A 19,641-nucleotide genomic window follows, 5' to 3' on the forward strand; every position below is an offset into this window, starting at 1 on the left:
GCATCACAGGGTCTGAGCCATGTCTGTGACCTACCCCACAGCTCATGGCAACGCCGGATCCCTAATCCACTGAGCAAGGCCAGGGATTGAACCTGTGTCCTCATGGATACTAGTCTGGTTCATTATCGCTGAGCCACAATGGGAGCTCCTCTACCAAATCTTAAAGAATAAAAGCGTATTGTTTTGTTTGACAATTTAGGACCCACAGTCATTTCTTAATTTCAACAATGCTTAGACACATTTGATGATTTGTCTTAATATTATGTAATCCGTTCTATAAAACAGATTTTTTTTTCCAAAAACTTTTTAAATGATTATTTTCTAGTTAAATTAGAAATAAAAAGTGTAAAATTCCATTTCTACCATAAGGCGTCAGTCCATGGTAAGTTAATTTTCTTTTTGTCTTTTTGCTATTTCTTTGGGCCGCTCCAGCGGCATATGGAGGTTCCCAGGCTAGGGGTCGAATCGGAGCTGTAGCCACTGGCCTACGCCAGAGCCACAGCGACGCAGTATTCGAGCCGCGTCTGCAACCTACACCACAGCTCACGGCAACGCCGGATCGTTAACCCACTGAGCAAGGGCAGGGACCGAACCCGCAACCTCATGGTTCCTAGTCGGATTCGTTAACCACTGCGCCACGACGGGAACTCCGGTAAGTTAATTTTCAAAGGGGCTTTAACATTACCCCGTGGAGAGCCAGTGACCACAGAAAATTACCTATTAAAACATGAACAGTCCTCGGCGCCTGAGCTATGAGTAAGGGACAATTGAGGAAAATGCGGATTTTTTCCTTCGCTTTTTCTAATCACATTAGTTCAAGGGCGGTACACCAAATCCTCACATATTGCAATTCAAGCCTCAGACACCCTGCCCTGAGACTGGTTCCATTTCAGAGTGAATTCCTCATTCCCATTCGCTCTTTCCCCACACCCTTCATGTTTTTTGTTGTTGTTTTGTTTGTTTGTTTGTTTTTAGGGGAAAAGGCCTCTATTGAGGGTCCTGAACACAGGCGCAGCCCTAGAAGCGGGCTGCCTAGGAGAAGAGGCAGACCGTGCCATCGGCGCCGGCAGAGAAGACCCAGGGCTGGGTGGGGTGGAAGGCCACGTCCAACACCCCCAGGTCTCGTGTCAGAGTGTGCCCCTTCAGCACCTTCACGGGCACCAGCAGCGGGTTCTGCAGCATGTCCTTGTACACCATCCCGTGGTAGACGATGACACACACTTCATGTTTTAAAAACAACCTTAAACTTGTAAATAGTGACAGTAACTTTGCTTTAGGTTTGGGATGCTTGATTAAGTTAGGGGTACAGGAAGGTGGCTTTATTACCGCCACTTCAAAGAGGTGCTGTGAAGTTTAAAATTAGCTAGCGGAAGCTCTAAAGCAGCACATCCCAAAGTGGGATCTGAGAGGGCTCCAGTATCACCTGGGAACTGTTAGAAAATGGAGAATCTCGGGCCCCATCCCAGACCAAGTAAACTGGAAACGGAGAGGAGGTGGGGGCATATCGGTCATCTCATAAGCCCTACAGGAGAAACTTGTTAAAGTTTGAGAACCACTGCTCCAAAGAATTGCACGCATGTTCACCAGCAGGGAGATGAAAGAAAGGCGAGGAGAAAGAAACAAAAGAAAAGCAAGAATCCGGAGGGCGTGAACAGACCTCAAGCGGAGCACAAGGATATTTGAAAGAAAACCTGAAGCTGCCTGATGACGACTTAGGGAAATCCTGGGTCCGGCCTCAGGGACCTCCCAGGACTGTTCATCCAAGCAGAAGCCCCTCGGACACCCGGCACCGGCAGGTGGCGCTGGACAGGCAATTAACAAGGAGGCGGGGCCTGCAGCGGGAAAGCAGGCTCAGCGCTCCCGAGGCTCGGGCGCCGCGTGGGGCTGGCATCTCTGGGCAGGCGCTGCGGCCGCAACTTACCGTCAGGTCAAGCCGAGAAGCGGGTGAGTCTCTTGAATCGTTCTGGCTCGCCCCTTGCTCCCTGCCTCTGGGTGTCCCTGCGAGGCAGGGCGCCGGATCCAGCCTCTGGAGGTGTGTAGCGGGTTGCAAATCCTCCCAGGACCAGGGCGGCGGCGCCCCGGGACCAGCGTAGCTCACTTTGCCCCTTACGCGCCGCTCCAGGACGAGCTGCCTTCCAGCCTAGCTCTCCGCAGAGCACACCGCTCGGTTGTGGCCGGTCCAGGGGGCTCGGAGCCAGGGACTCACAAGAAAACCTTTGCGCTAGGAACTCAGGGGGTATGACGGGTAATTAAGTTGGTCCTTAGGTTGGGTTCTAATGGCAAGTTTTCCAACTTGGCAGAATCGCCACGAGTTTGCATAACATTGATGAATGATTGGTACAGAGTGCTTAAAATCGTGCGACTTGTCTTCAGGTTTCCTAGTAACAGAGTTTTCATTTAAATCCTTGGCACATTAGGGCGACTCTTTCAGGATCTGGGTTGAGACTCAAGTTCCCTCCAAACAGTCAATCAAGGCTTTCTGCGTGTCAGGGGTCAAAACCTCTGACATAAAATTTACAAATAATTCCACATTTCTTAATCTCTTCTTTTTATAACGAAAGAAAAGATGGCTTCATTTAATAAAAAGTCACTCATTTAGTACAGAACGTTCAGCAGGGGGAGGAAGCAATGCTTAACAACACAGCCCACTGAAGAAAAACATCTCCCTTTCACATAGTTAACTGTGGTAAAGTAAGTGTGCAGTTGAAAGTATAGATGGTTAGGAAATGCAGTGCAACCCACAATGTATATCAGTCATTGAGTTTCTTCATAGTCTAAATTCTTTGACATAAACATGGGTCAATAAGGCTATGTCAGTATTTAGCAGGAATAAAAAAAAAAATGTTTAGCAGGAACTTCAGGTCAGCCCTCCTGGTACCACAAAATGGAAAAATCCCATCAGAAATAGGCTTTGGCTTTTTAATAGAGATGACAAGAGAACTTTGGATCAAATTCTGGAGTTCCTAACATCTGAATACTGTGCTGTTCTCTTTTGTTTCTGTTGATGAAAAGATTTTCTTGTGGAACTTTGTATATTTGCTTAATGTCTGATGGAAACCAACATATTTGATTTGACTGAGATTTTATTTTCCTGGCTTCAGGGCACAAAGTTGACTGTGGGCTACACAGTCAACAAGTTCCCTCACTGCCTGGGATTTTTCCTTGGCTTTGCCCTTCAGCATGGTCTCCCTACCACACAGACAAATGTTTGGATCCCTCTCTAGGGCAGCTCTGGCTTTTCACCCAGATTCTCTACAAAGTGGGCCTCCATCAGCAAATACAGCCAACTCGCTGGATGTCCCAGGACTAGCTATAGACAACAGCCCTCACCTTCCCATGGTTTCCTGCTAGAAAGCCTTGTCTTCCTTTGCGAGGCATTGCACTACCATGCAGTTAGTTCTGGAAATGTTTGCCTTGTCTCCTAGACTTTGAGGTTTTTGAAAGCAGACTTTCCGTCTTATTTAACTTTATATTCCCACTGCCTAATGAGTTACTATCCAGTGCAGATTTGTATGTTAACAATTGTGGCATCCTGAAACTCACAGTGAAAACATCATCTAAACACAGTAAATTATTTCGTGTGTTTGATTACAGTAGAGAAAAGTTCTATCCCTCAACACACACATACCCCCAAGTTACTCTGTTAATAATGTTGGTTAAGGAATTCCCGTTGTGGCTCAGCGATAAGAAACCCAACTAGTACCCTGAAGTTGTGGGTGCCATCCCAGGGCTCACTCAGTGGGTTAAGGATCCAGCGTTGCAGTGAGCTGTGGTGCAGGTTGCAGATGCAGTTTGGATCTGGCCTTGCTGTGGCTGTGGTATAGGCTGGCAACTGAGGCTCCAATTTGACCCCTCCCCTGGGAACCTCCATATGCCGTGGGTGTGGCCCTAAATTTTAAAAATAAATAATGTTGGTTAAATCACTAAGTGATTTGGAATTGTACTTCTTAAGGAAATAGACTGTAAACTCCTCCAGAGCAGACACAGTCTCATCTCTCCTTTTCCTCCTCAATGTCTGTCATAGATTCAAGTACATAAATACTTGATGGTTGGCATATGCTCTACTTGGGAGCCTTTTCAAATGCCAAAGAAATATACACCCAACTTAAGCAAACTAACTTCAGCAAAATGGCGAATGTTGGCTCGTGTACCTGAAAAATTCAGGATCTGGTCTCAGAGATGAAATACTTCAATGTGCCAGGACTATGCTCTGCTTTTCCCCATTTCTTGCTCAGGCTTCTGTGTGTTGGCTTTTTCCTGTCCTGCTGAAGACCTCTTCCTCCTTACAGCAGGCAGAAGAAAGCATGGTAGGCTTCTGTCATCCCATATAACATGATGTTAAAGACGCCTTCTCTTTACCTTCCACTTCGATGTATAAATATCAGAGAAGGACTCGAATTGGTTCAGTGCCATTGGCTGTGTGCCATCCCTGAGCCCATCAGTGTGATCAAGAGAAGAGAGAACTGGGATTAGCCAAGGCTGAGTCATTTGCCCACTTCTATGGCCACAGGAGGCCATTTCTCCAGATGGAGGAAATGTTTTAACATGTGAAAAAAATAGGAAAAGAATGTGGGCAGACCAAAGCAAATACCCTTAGCATGAATATTGTGAACCTTTGAAATAGGTAAAATATGGAAAATGTTCTCAGAGCACTTCACCAAAAGCAGGTGTTGGCATTATGTAAAGATGTCTCCCCTTCATTCTTTGTGAAGATCAAACCTTTAAAAGTTGAAGAATACAGAGTTCCCAGTGTGCCACAGTGGGTTAATGATCCAGCTTGTCTCTGTGGAGGTGCCCATTCGATACTTAATAAAATATTATAGGTAGTCTAAAATTCAGAAATACTTGAAATATTTCTGTCAATCAAACGGTTGTATATCTAACCTGTTTTTTGTTTTTGTTTTTGTTTTTGTTTTTTGCTTTTTATGGCTGCACCTGCAGCATATGGAAGTTCCCAGGGTAGGGGTCAAATTGGAACTGCAGCTGCTGACCTATGCCACAGCTCACAACAACGCTGGATCCAGGGATTGAACCTGCATCCTCATGGATACTAGTAGGGTTTATTTCCACTGAACTATACCGGGAACTCCCTGTAATGTTTTCTTATTGAATTTCATAAGGAAAAAATTGGCAATTTATTCCTCTAGAAATAAATTTAGAACTAATACAGCTATGAATAATATTATGACATCATATGTTTTCCTTTCCTAAAAAATGCTACATTAAGCCCAAATGAGGATCTATGAAGGACGCTAAAGAAAAGATTATTTTATCTGGCAGGGAGTTTGACAAAATGATTTCTACAGGGTTGATGAGGAGAGCGAGCATGTCAAAAATAGAACACATCTCAACAACCCCACTGGAAATATACTAGTAACTCATATCTTACCAACAAAAACCAGCCTATTACTCCAGTGGGAAATTGGCACTCTGAAAATTCAACTTTTCAATCCTTTAAGCTGCTATGAGGGTTCACCTTACCAAGGATACCTATTCTGTTCATTGTCTAAGACCCAGAATATATTTCCCCATAAAATCTTCTACTTATTATTTCAGATTCCAGTGTCAACTCCAAAGTCTATTAAACACAACTTCCCAAAGTATTAACTTTAACTAACTCCAACCTCTGTTGATAACATTGGTATTCTCAAAAAACACATTTCTAATTGTATTTACTTTTGAGGGAAGTTGACTTTCCTCTAAATGAGCATGTGGAATTAACGTCTCCCAAAATAAAAGGCAACATCTGACCCTCTGAATTTCAAATAGACACCTAGGTCATATATCACACTGAGAGTTGGACAAAAAAAAAAGCACTACTGACACAAGGGGACTTGTTTGAATTCTTGCAGCTTATAATGTGAGGTTTAATGTGCAAACCAGTCACTATCTGTATTTTTTTTTTCTTTTTAGGGCCACCCCCATGACATATGGAGGTTCCCAGGCTAGGGATTGAATCGGAGCTGTAGCTGCTGGCCTGCACCACAGCCACAGCAATGCCGGATCCTTAACCCACTGAGCAAGGGATAGAACTGGTGTCCTTATGGATACTAGTCAGCTTCGTTAGCCACTGAGCCACAATGGGAACTCTACTATCTGTATTTTAAATTATAATTTTTTTGCCACTTGAGCCCATATATGAGTAAATTTTTCATATTCCCCTATCGGATATTAATATCATAAATAGCATAGACTTGAAGAAGATAATTATTTTTGTTTTCATAGGTGGCTGAAGCCATACCATTTTATAGAATTAATGGAGAGCAGACAAGATATCACGAACCAAGAAGAACTTTGGAAAATGAAGCCCAGGAAAAATCTAGAAGACGATTATTTGGTAAAATAATAATAATTAATTAAAAGCTATAAGTAATTCAGATGCTGTTCTGTATCTCCCAGTGTTGTAAAAGTGATTTTCACCATAATCTGCTGATAGCTTTATTCTGATTCCTGGCACTGATACTGTGGTGGGTAAAGGGCAGCATAGGATATCAGAGAAAGATATACTTTGACTGTCACTGAACTGTCACTGAACTGTCACAACTGAATAAGTCACTGAAAATTCTGGATCTGTAAAATGAGAGAGTTGGACCAGATCACTTGCAAAGCCCTTTTCTTTCTAACATTCGCTGAGTCAAAATTTTTTAAAAGTCATCAATGCCCATATAACAGCATTTTGTAAACATGCACTTTTTTCATAGGCCCCATGGCTGCTTACCAAGAGATCATCACGTTATAGATAATTCACTGTTTGACCAAATAAATTGAATTTTGGAATAAGGATCATTTGTCACATTTTTGCCCCATATCAAGATTAAATGTTTCTGGAGTTCTGGTCGTGGATTAGTGGTTAACGAATCCGACTAGGAACCATGAGATTGAGGGTTCGATCCCTGACCTTACTCAGTGGGTTAAGGATCCAGCGTTGCCGTGAGCTGTGCTGTAGGTCTCAGATGCGGCTCGGATCCCAAGTTGCTGTGGCTCTGGCATAGGGCTGTGGCTACAGCTCCAATTAGACCCCTAGCCTGGGAATCTTCATATGCCACAGGAGCAGCCCCAAAAAAGGCAAAAAGACCAAAAAAAAAAAGATTAAATGTTTCTGACTACATTAGTTGACTGAAAAAGTGGTGGAAATTTTTGGTTCCAAGTGCTCTTTACCTTTCCAACTGATTTCAACTACAATTATTTTTCTTTCTTTTTTTTTTTTTTTTGTCTTTTGTCTTCTTAGGGCCACACCTGCGGCACATGGAGGTTCCCAGGCTAGGGGTCTATTTGGAGCTACAGCTACCGGCCTACACCAGAGCCACAGCAACGCCAGATCCAAGCCGAATTTGTGACCTACACCACAGCTCAGGGCAACGCCAGATCCCCAACCCACTGAGTGAGGCCAAGGATGGAACCCACAACCTCATGGTCCCTAGTTGGATTTGTTTCTACTGCACCACGAAGGAAGCTACTCAACTACAATTTTAACAGAAAATTTAACAATTTTACAATTTTAAATTATTTCATATTAGTTATCTTAATAGGAAAAATAAGGCATTACAAGCATATACTGTCTACATGTGTGCATAAAAAAAATCATTTTCTTTTTTTTTTTTTTGTCCTTTTGCCATTTTTTTTTTTTTGGGCCACTCCCACGGCATATGGAGGTTCCAGGCTAGGGGTCGAATCGGAGCTGTAGCTGCCAGCCTACGCCAGAGCCACAGCAACGGCGGGATCCAAGCCGCGTCTGCGACCTACACCACAGCTCATGGCAACGCCGGATCGTCAACCCACTGAACAAGAGCAGGGATCGAACCCGCAACCTCATGGTTCCTAGTCGGATTCGTTAACCACTGCGCCATGACGGGAACTCCCCAAAAAAATCATTTTCATTTGTCAAGTTAAGTGTCTTCCTGTCCCATAATGCTTCTACCCTTACCCAGAAAACTGACCTCAGTTGACTGTTATAACATAGAGAGCAGAGGCTGAGTCCTGATAAACACCCTTATAAAAGGAATAATTGGAAAAAACTTTGGAATTAACAGTGATTTATTGCTAAAGTAGAAGTCAAGTGGTGAGAAGATGTTTTTAAACACTAAAAATTATGTAAAGAACCATGTGAATTAAAGTTACTCTGCATAAAATGAGGAAATGAACAAGATAATCACCAATGTCATTTTGAACATTAAAATGTTATGGGTCTACATAGAAAGCCACAAGAAATGAGGAGTAACATGTTGGGAAACACAGTAAATTTATCATAAACTGACCCTCTAAGTTCTTATTTTGAAGCTTTTTTTAAAAAATGTGTTGGTATATCATCCACTTGGGGAAGTGACAAAATATTCAACACAACCTTCTTTTGAATCATTTATACCTGGAAATGCAACTGGGTAAAGAAGTATAACTTCCTCAAGAAATAGATCATCTCTGCGTGATTTAACTATTTATTTAGCCTCTGTACCTTCTCACAGACTATTTGTTAGTACTTGTGCAAATGAGAAATTTTATGAATATAGACTACCTAGTGGAAATTATTTTTATCTAATAGTAATGACTATATTATCTCTGACTATATTATTTGTACTTGAATTAATGAAGTCATTCTTCAGTTCTTCCTAGAGAGTTGTCTAGTAACCAAAAAAATTATAAAACAAATACAACCATTACAAATTACAAGTGTTATTAGTTTTACCAAAGATTACTGGGTTTTTTTTGAGTTTTTCAGTTTTTGTTTCCCAGTTCCATCATCCTATTCTTTGATGCTTTCAAGATAGAGACTCAATGGCCTGAGCACTGGTGGAGATATCTGAAGCATGTATTTCTTTTGTCTTAAAGAAAAATGAATAATAGAAATTATTGAAAGCTCCAAGTAAGGTGGGGTAGCTAAGTGCACCTTTGATCAGTGCCACATAGCCTGTGCCATCTTCAGCTAACCAGTATCCAAAAGCAAATTTCTAAATGTCCTTTTCACAATGAGCAGTAATTAGTTTGAGCTATATTATTTTTATTTTGTTTAGTTTTAAGATGTTTATTTTCTTTCCTTTGTAGAATGAGGACTCAAGAGAGAACAGCATGCCAAAAAGACCTATGCTTGTGCACTTGCACCAAACAGCTCATTTTGATGAATTTGATTGCCCTCCAGAGCTTCAGCACAAACAGGAACTCTTTCCAAAGTGGCATTTGCCAATTAAAATCGCTGCTATCGTGTCATCTCTGACTTTTCTTTACACTCTCCTGAGGGAAGTAATTCACCCTTTTGTAACTTCCCATCAACAATATTTTTACAAAATTCCAATTCTGGTCATCAACAAAGTCTTGCCAATGGTTTCCATCACCCTCTTGGCGCTGGTTTATCTGCCAGGTGTGATAGCAGCCATTGTGCAGCTTCATAATGGAACCAAGTATAAGAAATTTCCACATTGGCTGGACAGGTGGATGGTAACCAGAAAGCAGTTTGGGCTTCTCAGTTTCTTTTTTGCTGTGTTGCATGCAGTGTACAGTTTATCCTATCCAATGAGGCGATCCTACAGATACAAGTTGCTAAACTGGGCGTATCAACAGGTAGGTTGACAGTACTGACAATAGCACTAAACTAAAAAGCCTCCTAACAAACTAACTCTCCTTTTAGTGTCAGTATCCTAAACCTCTGTTGAAACTCAGTACTGAGAAAGCGATCTATACTTTCAATTTTGTTTAATTATAATTCTTCGCTGAGACTTGATTGTATACTTCTACCTTGAGGGATGTTTTTTAAGCTGAAAATGTTAAACTGCAACTTGAACAACATAAACAGGTGTCTTGTTCATGGACAGAACCACATTTCAATTTCTACTGCCCTCACAAGATTACTTTTTTTAATGCTAATTGTTATTTTCTGCTTATTTACCACACGACAGTTCTAACCATCAAATAACTATCTGATGTAAATTAATAAAACAGATTATATAAATGGTGTATTCAAGGAAAGAGATTAATAGCTCCTGTGTTATTTCTTTTAGAAGAATGCAAAAAGCAAAGTCATGGATGTGTGGACACCCCCAGATACCAGGCCCTCCACAGTGGAGAGCATGTAGAAGGAGGTTCTTAAACTGGAAACAAGTATTGTTTGCAATTTTTCTGTCTTTTTACCCTCTGTTAGGTCCAACAAAATAAAGAAGATGCCTGGATTGAGCATGATGTTTGGAGAATGGAAATTTACGTATCTCTGGGAATTGTGACACTTGCAATCCTGGCTCTACTGGCTGTGACATCGATTCCATCTGTGAGCGACTCTTTGACATGGAGAGAATTTCACTATATTCAGGTACGTTGTATATAAAATAGCTCTTGTCCCTCAGAGAGATATATCTTTTTGTGTTCATGATATCTTCAAGTTTATTGACTTTACCCCCTAGAAAATAACAGATGTTTTTCCAAAAGCGAAGATCTCACATTTGTTCCAACTAAAAATGTGCTCTCCTATCATTTTTCCTCTTGCTTCTAAATAGAAGTATTTTCTAGATATAAATAAAAGGTACTGCTCAAAGAAAAATCATACTTCTAACATTTGAAACAGTTTGTTGCCTAATAACAACAAATGTGGTATTTCATAAGTTCAGTATCAATGGTTTCTTAGTTCTCCAAAAATAAAATGTTTTGCTTATCTCCTGATTTTATTCATTTCTTTTAAGCCAGTCACACAGCTTTGTACTAGCCACAAAAAGGACCTCTCCTTGAAATACGGAGTTTTACCTACCAAGCTATTCTAATATCTAATTTTATAGGCTCCTTTTTCCAAGTTACATTTTATATCACTTGAAGTTCCTCAGTATTCTTGGAATTCAAAACTATCTCGGGAGTTCCCATCGTGGCGCAGTGGTTAACGAATCCGACTAGGAACCATGAGGTTGCGGGTTCGGTCCCGGCCCTTGCTCAGTGGGTTAATGATCCGGCGTTGCCGTGAGCTGTGGTGTAGGTTGCAGACGTGGCTCGGATCCCTTGTTGCTGTGGCTTTGGCGTAGGCCGGTGGCTACGGCTCCAATTCAACCCCTAGCCTGGGAACCTCCATATGCCGCGGGAGCAGCCCAAAGAAATAGCAAAAAGACAAAAAAAAAAAAAAAACTATCTCGGCTTTACTGAGGTTCACTTCCTAGTGGTAGATTACACTGTAAAAAGAACAAAGTGCCAGAATTCACAAGGGGATCCATGTCTGACAAGATTCAAAGGAATAACCGTAATTAAGTCACAGGCACTGCCAACATTTTTTTTAAATTACACAGCTTTAACTTTGATGGGTGGACATCTTTGGAAATTCTCACAAATTAGGTAATCCATACTATCCTTTCCACACGTCCATGCATATACTCCAAAGACACCTTATCAGAACAACTGGTTAGGCTAGAAAGGGGGTCACCATATAAACTTAGCTATTAGATTGTATTCATTGGGTTCACTGCTGAGTAGTGTGAGTTGGATTCATTCTGGCAGGTAGATGAACACTTCACATAAAGTGAATAGAAGTCAAAAAGGTGTCTAGAAGAGCTTTTGTCAGAGTGCCATAAAACTACATAGGTGCACAACTGTTTTTAAGCACCTTTATCTGGATAATGCCAAGTATCCCAATGCATGCTGATATTTTTCTTCCCATGTCTATATCCCTATGTTTTGTTCAAACATTGAAATAACTGTTGGTACTTTTCCACCTTATCAGAATTTTTTATTTTATTTTATTTTACGTTATTTTATTTTATTTTATTTTATTTTATTTGTCTTTTGTCTTTTTCAGGGCCGCACCCGTGGCATATGGAGGTTTCCAGGCTAGGGGTCCAATCAGAGCTACAGCTGCTGGCCTACGCCAGAGCCACAGCAACACCAGATCTGAGCCGTTTCTGCAAGCTACACCACAGGCTCACGGCAACGCCGGATCCTCAACCCACTGAGTGAGGCCAGGGATCGAACCCTCAACCTCATGGTTCCTAGTCGGATTCATTTCCACTGCACCACAACGGGAATTCCAGAATTTTTTTTTAAACAAAAGCCAAACTACTATTCTTTTTTTTTTTTTTTTTTTTCTTTTTTAGCTGCACCCATGACATATGGAAGTTCCTGGGCCAAGAATCCAGTCCAAGCCACAGCTGGGGCAATGCCAGATCCTTAACCTACTTTACCACAGTGGGAACTCCACTTTAAATATTCTTATATCAAAAGAAGAGTCAGTCACTTTAATTGCCTTCATAATTGATAAAGATCACTAACCACAAGTTGATTTTTACACTAATCTTCAGTTATTTATTGAGCACCTAAAATGTGCAAATCATTGTTTTGATTCTGCAGAGATCCCGTGATGAGTTAAGAGTCCCTGATTTTAGATGTCTCTTGATAGGCAGAATTAAGGTAAATGCACAAGAGACAAAGCATCATAAAATAAATATCATAAGAACAAAGTGTGGAAAAGGGGACAATAGTGTTGATTAGCTGAAACCAAAAGGAGAACAGCTGTGAATTTTCTAAATTTAGGTAGCCTGCAAAGACATTACTTGCAAGTAAAAAGAGCAAGATATGAATGGATGTTGCTGAGAAACATACTAGGAAACAATCACAGATGAGTGGAAGAATTTCCAAGCAAGAGAGCAGATCCAAATGAGGGAGAATGAGTAAGCTCTTACTGAACCAACCTCACCAAGGTTTGTTTTTTTTTCCCCTTTTCAGAGCACACTAGGAATTGTTTCCCTTCTGCTGGGCACAATACATGCATTGATTTTTGCCTGGAATAAATGGGTAGATGTAAAGCAATTTATATGGTATACACCTCCAACTTTTATGATCGCTGTTTTCCTTCCGACTGTTGTCCTGATTTGCAAAGTCATACTACTCCTGCCGTGCTTGAGAAAGAAGATCCTGAAGATTAGACATGGTTGGGAAGATGTCACCAAAATTAATAAAACTGAGATGTCATCCCAGTTGTAGAATTGCTGTTTATGCACATTTTTGTCCAATATTGACATATTTTTATCATAAGCATTTCAACTTTGTATTTGCTTAATAAAATGACCATTTGAGGATCTAAGTGACCACTTGAGAATCTCTTTGTTTATGGGTGATGAGTTTGAAATATGTGTATGTCCTTGTAGATTTGATTCAAAGCAAGAAATTAAATAATCTTTAGCATGTTCTGTATGTTCAGTAAAGCTGAGCATAACAAAATAGCCACATCTGATTTGTCAGACTGCATAGCATCATAAGTAATAAAAGGCCTTGAAATACTAGTCCTTACTATGACTTAAAGTTATCATGTGCCATGAAAAAAAATATTATCTGAATCTACCACACATACCACATATCCAGTGTTTATGACTGTTGTTAAAGAACTTCATTTTCCCATAACTGGATGCTATTCATGGAACACTAGTCTCTAAAAACGCATGGATTGTTACTACTCAAGTAAAGCAACAGAATAATATCAGATACACATCCAAGCAAAATAAAACTCTGGCTTTCCAGGAGAAAAGGTAAATTCAATTTTCTTCATCTGAGTTATGTACAACTCAGTTGAACTCACCCTAATACACTAATGAAAGCATATCATGAACCAATTCCACAGAAAGCAAACTATACATAAGCTTTCATGGCTCGCTAACCCAAGTGACTATACTTTGGAGGTTTAATTAGGAAAACTAACTACAAACCTTGTCTTTTGTATGGATAAATTGTTTAGTGTGACTAAAGACAATAGATGTAATGCTAATAGTTCAAATTAGGGAAAACAATTAGTACATTCATTGAGTGGACCGATTTTTTTTTTCACTTTTTGTTCTATTACAAAAGATGGTTATTCATTATTACGTGGGCGCCTAAGGGCCTTCCGGAGCATGAATTTGAATTTTATACACTATTGGGATTCAGACACATAGATACATGTCTGCAGACAGTGAAGAAAGGAGTTGAGAGTAGCACAGTTGGGAATAGGGTAGACAACAGTATCACTGAGAATGAATTCACCATAAGAGAAAAAGTAATCTAGGGTTCTAGAATTCCAAATCAGATTCAGCAAGGAGACATAGCTATGGGACGGCTTTACCAAGCTTGGCACATAGCATAGCATGGTCAACCAGCTCTGCCATGCTGCAGTCAGGTGCCTGCACTCCCAGCTGCACTGCAAGATGGCAGTGTTAGCACCTCCAGTCTGAGAGGGAAAAGTCTGATTTCAACTTTAGTGGCAGTAAGATATTACAGAGGCTGCATCTAGGGAACAGGGTTCCAACCTGAAGTGGGACTTCAGTGTAGGGACAACAATGGAGTTCTGATTTGACTCCTGGAGTTTGTCTCTGTCAGCCATGGTAACACAGCACAACATGTCTATTCTGAAATACAGAATATACCCCTTCTGGGAATTTCCAGTGATAGGAGAAAAGGAGTCTACAAAAGCCTTAGAAGAAAAGCACAAAAACATGTAGATTCAATTTGTATGCATAGGCTGTTGAAAATTAGATCATTCACTCTTTGATCCTTTTTTTGCATTTTTAGCAATGGTTGGGTAATGTTGTTATGAGCAGAAGAAAACAATAAAAATTGTCTTAAAAAAAAAAAAAAACAGTTACAGGGTTCCTGTTGTGGAAGGTTAAGAATCCGACTAGTATCCATGACAATGTGGGTTCAATCCCTGGCCTCGCTCAATGGGTTAAAGGATCCAGCATTGCTGTGAACTGTGGAGCTATGGTATAGATTGCAGATGTGGCTTGGATCCCGCATTGCTGTGGCTGTGGCATAGGCCAGCAGCTGCAGCTCCAATTCAACCCCTAGCCTGGGAATTTCCATGTGCCCTGGGTGTAGCCCTAAAAAGACAAAAAATAATAATAAAAGAACAATTGCTTTCTAGTATAAGCTTGGATTTCCTGTTACTTGATGAAAATGTGTAAAGTACTTCCCCTATACTAGGCCTAGTGCTAGATAGAGAATACATCAAGTTAGAAATGACCTAGTTCCTACTCACAGCCTCAGAGGGAAGACAAATTTTAGTATGGCAATGGGTTCTAGGCCTCCTGGTACCACTGAGGAGGGAATGACAAGCTCTGCTTAGAAGGGCAAATCAGGAAGTTGTGAGGTTGGTCCAGAAAATTAGGGCCTATTTGAGCTGGGTATTAAAGTATAAACAGGCATCCTTCAGATGGAATGGGAAGAGAGGTAGCATAGAGAGCAGTACGGGGGGATAAAATGATGGAGTGGGATGTATTGAAAGGACTAAGGTCCAAAAATATAGCAGGTGAAGGAAATACCAGATTGGGAAGGGATACAGGCCAGACAGACCAACAAGTTCATAGTATGACCTGAAACGAAATTTGAGGAGGGGGTGGGCAGGGAGCAGTGGTAAAAAGGGTGAAAGCAAGTTGGAAGCCTAGAATAATATCTAGAGTGACATTTGCAATATTCCAGGACAGAGGCACTAAGTTTCCAAACCAAGGTTGTTACAGGGGCAGAGGTGGGGGGGAGAGCAAAAGAGGAGAGCTAATGAAACACGGTAGGAAGATAGAATTTGCAGGAATGCATGCCCAATAGAATATAAGGAATGAGGGAGAGGAAGGCATTTGGGATGGCACTGCTAGGATTCTGTTAGCCTGGATGACTTAGAGAATGATGCCACTAACCAGGATAGGGAATTCTATGGGAGAATTTTTTTTTTTTGCTTTTGTTTTTTGTCTTTTAACCAAAACAAAAACAGAGTGAGTGCTCTGTATATTATGTTTACGCAAATCACAGGGGCGGAAGGATTCTGTGTGTTTTTCTTATATGAGAGTACACAAATATAATTATGAAAGATATATAGTTTGTGGCAGTGGTAAGGAAAAGAAGTATTTTCCTGTTCCTTTGATAAGGTGTTTAACAGAGTCATGGAGGACAGTCACACAGGTTTTCCCTGGAACACAAAAAATACCTAGAAAACTCCTGGCCAGAGGCCTAGAGCCTTCCTTCCACAAAGAGTTTCCTTCCTCCTCAAAATGAAGGCCACTGGGATTCATTTTCTTTAAGCATTTGCTCTATAGGGATCTTATAATCCACAGCTTTTTAAAAAACTATTAAAATGACATCTTTTTATTATTTTAATAATGAGTTACATTTAGTGATGTTTTGAGACAATAAAAAAGAAATTTGTGATTCTGATCTGATCATAGACCACATATCTGAGGAAGCCTGGAAGAAATGATGGCCTCTTAAGCATGGGATTAAAATTAAACATACAAATTAATAGCAAAAATATGTAATCATAATTGGTAATATCAACTCTAAAGTTTTTTTCCAAGAAAATGAACCAATGTACTAACTGCTTTTCCTAAAACTGGTCTTCAGAGTAAAAGCCTTAGAAATCTTCCAGGTTGGGAGTTCCCGTTGTGGTGCAGTGGTTAACGAATCCGACTAAGAACCATGAGGTTGCGGGTTCAGTCCCTGCCCTTGCTCAGTGGGTTAAAGGATCCTGCGTTGCCGTGAGCTGTAGTGTAGGTCGCAGACGCGGCTCGGATCCTGCATTGCTGTGGCTCTGGCGTAGGCTGGTGGCTACAGCTCGGATTGGACCCCTAGCCTGGGAACCTCCATATGCCGCAGGAGCGGTCCAAGAAATGGCAAAAAGACCAAAAAAAAAAAAAAAAAAAAAAAAAAGAAATCTCCCAGGTTGGATTTAATGTTAGGTTTTACTCGGTTAATTAGAAGTCCTCTTTGTTCATGCCAATTTCTCCAAAGGTCTTCAAGAGGCCCTTTGAAGAGGTAATAAATTATTTGATCTCTTATTTGTTGCAAATAATCCTATGCTTGAATAAATTAATAAATCACTGACTTGTGATCATGACACATGCCCAAAGGCTAAAGTCCAGAACCTTCTCCTCAGCTAATTCTACTAATTCAGCTGATCAGGGGGTCCTCACATCTATTGCTAATGAATATGTGACATTCCCAGAATTATTAATGGACCCATTTGAACTGTGGCAAGGACAAGTTGCCAGTTCATACAGCTATAAAACTATTGAACTGGAAGAGAAAGATGAGATCACCTGAGCTCACTAATCCCTTTGCCTGGAGGCTTGACCTCACTGCAATGAGGCTCCCTCAGCAAAACATTTGCATTTCCGCACAGGAATGAAGAGAGAGAAAAACGGAGCGCAGGAGCTAACTCTGTAATGAGAAAGCTGTTGGTCTTCTCAGAAACAACACCCTCTCCTGCCCCTCAACTGAATCAGGGGGCGACCGACTTTGAAAGGATCTTGTGAGGGTCAGAGAACCAGGAAGCTAATCTCGAGGCTGTTGAGGACCCAGCCATAAGGACAGGCACATGCCCTGGCACATGACCTGGGACATGATTTCAGGCCTTCTCCAAAACACAAAGTTGTACTATCACAAAAGACAATTTTTTTTTTCTTCAGCCACACCCATGGCATGCATAAGTTCCCAGGCCAGGGATTGAACCCCAGTCACAGCAATGACCACACCTGATCCTTTAACCTGGAAGCCTTCAAGGGAACTCTACAAAAGATAAATATGAGTGGATTTACTCAGTGGAATTATTCAGTGTAAGAGCTGGAAGAGTAGATTTTATTTTCAATTTTTTAATAGAACCACTGTGACCGAAATTCCCAGCAAATCTCAGGATATAATAGGGCCGGCATGGAAGTGGGCTCATGGGGCCCAAAGAGGTGCCTTTTTGTTACATCTTCATCCTGTTCACAAGCCCCTGTGACAACTTGGGCTCCATGGTACACAGTTGGAAAACCCCTCTCCTTTATACAGATGAGGGAACTGATCTTTTTGTCAGTGATTGCAAGGCACAGAAACCTACTCAAAAATTTTTCCAGGAAAGGAGGAGATATTGATAACAGAAGGGACTGCTGATAGAACCCCCAGGTCAAGCAAATGACGTGTCCTCCTAGTCCCCAAAGCTGGGATCCTTCAAGGCAGAGTGTAGGTGCAGCTGTTTGTTCTATCCCTGCAATCAGATGCAACAATGCTGCGAAGTTCAAAGTGGGTTCTTCTCTATTTTCTCAAATTTGAAATGAGGTTCACAGCTGGGAACAAGAGTGCTAAATAGTCTTCATCCTAATTTCAGAGGGGCTAAGAGGGGCTTTTCAGCAGAACCAGTCCTACAACCACTTACAACCTCACTCTGAGTAAAAGAGGACAGAGGGAGCAGAGGATGTCTCCTTTGGAGTGGGAAGGACAGCCTCTATAAAGAGAAATTATGCCCATGTCTTACCTCACTTCACTTGATCACAGATTCCACTCTTTACCTACTCTACATCTTCAGTAAAGAAGGCTACCATCTTGACTAGACTCAAGGGAAATTTATGATGGAAAATTTAAGTGAACACTCAACACAGTCTAATCTTTGCATATTTCCATAGTGAATTTGGTTTTCCTCTTATCAAAACTGCAATATCACGCCTTCCCTCTGCCCAAACCAACAACCTCTCCTCCTACACTCAACCGGTACATTTTCCTTAGGAAACAGACATAGTCAGAGGAGAAGTATCTCATCTTCTCACCAACAAATCTATCCACTGATGTACATACATTTGGTACCCTTATCTTCCACTTACTACTTATCCCCAAAGCCAATACTACAATTTCAGAACTAAATCTAATCCCCTTTTCTACTTAAACAGTTTATACACATCTTTCCTGTGTCATCAATTTACCCATCTCTGTTACATTACTCTCATTCATACACAGTATTGAAAAATAAATAAAAACATTTGAACCAATATCCCCCTCTAGTTCATGACCCCTTTCTCTACAAACCTTTAACAAAATTCCTCCAAACATTTGCCCACTTTGATATTAATGCATCAATTCAATTTTCTTTTGATTAGTATTTGCTGGCATAAATTTTCCCATCCCATGACTTTCAAACCTTCTGGGTTTTTTTCAAAGATTTTGTTGTTGTTGTTGTTATAGTTAATGCACCGTGTTCTGCCAATTTCTGCTATACAGCAAAGTAACCCAGTCATATATATATATGTATATATCTACACACATACATTCTTTTCCTCACATTATCCTCCATATGTTCCATCACAAGTGACTAGATATAGTTCCCTGTGCTACACAGCAGGATCTCATTGTTTATCCACTCCAAATGCAATAGTTTGCATCTACTAACCCCAACTCCCATTCCATTCCACTCCCTCTCCCTGCCCCTTTGCCACCACAAGTCTGTTCTCCATGTCCATGAGTTTGTTTCTTTTTTATAGATAGATTCATTTGTGCCATATATTAGATCCCAGATATAAGTGATATAATATGGTATTTATATTTCTTTTTCTGACTTACTTCACTTAGTATGAGTCTCTGGTTCTACCCATGTTGCTGCAAATGGCATTATTTTGTTCTTTTTTATGACTGAGTATTATTATTCCATTGTGTATATATACCACATTTTCTTAATCCATTCATCTGTTAATGGACATTTAGGTTGTTTCCATGTCTTGGCTATTGTGAATAGTGCTGCAAGGCACATAGAGGTGCACATAACTTTTTCAATGAAAATTTTGTCCATGGAGTTCCCGTTGTGGCACAGTGGTTAACGAATCCAACTAGGAACCATGAGGTTGCAGGTTCGGTCCCTGCCCTTGCTCAGTGGGTTAACGATCCAGCATTGCCGTGAGCTGTGGTGTAGGTTGCAGACACGGCACGGAT

At 40.9% G+C, this 19,641-nt stretch overlaps 2 protein-coding genes across 6 annotated transcripts in view; one reads left to right on the plus strand and one right to left on the minus strand.

The window, feature by feature from the left end:
- The window catches only part of LOC106504949 (uncharacterized), a 631,734-nt gene that overhangs the window by 578,248 nt on the left and 33,845 nt on the right, over positions 1-19,641 (minus strand). For 2 of the 5 annotated variants that reach the window (XR_014815756.1, XR_014815757.1), the window contains exon 1: positions 1,922-2,051. The exons of 2 other annotated variants lie outside the window; for them this stretch is intronic. The gene's annotated coding sequence lies outside the window, so the exon portion shown is untranslated. Of the gene's footprint in view, positions 1-1,921; positions 2,052-19,641 lie in introns of those variants that run through there. One more of the 5 variants, XM_084977000.1, reaches the window with a different exon arrangement.
- Positions 1,844-13,033, plus strand: STEAP1 (STEAP family member 1). The gene is given in 5 exon segments (NM_214305.2): positions 1,844-1,944; positions 6,226-6,337; positions 9,037-9,549; positions 10,127-10,291; positions 12,676-13,033. Coding segments are annotated over 4 exon segments (1,017 nt in total). The 5' UTR covers positions 1,844-1,944; positions 6,226-6,256; the 3' UTR covers positions 12,934-13,033.

The sequence above is a fragment of the Sus scrofa genome, chromosome 9 (genome assembly GCF_054392235.1).
Source record: "Sus scrofa isolate SSC_HxYL_T2T_F1_AM1 chromosome 9, Sscrofa_HxYL_maternal_Yorkshire_Landrace_v2.0, whole genome shotgun sequence".
Taxonomy (NCBI): Eukaryota; Metazoa; Chordata; class Mammalia; order Artiodactyla; family Suidae; genus Sus; species Sus scrofa.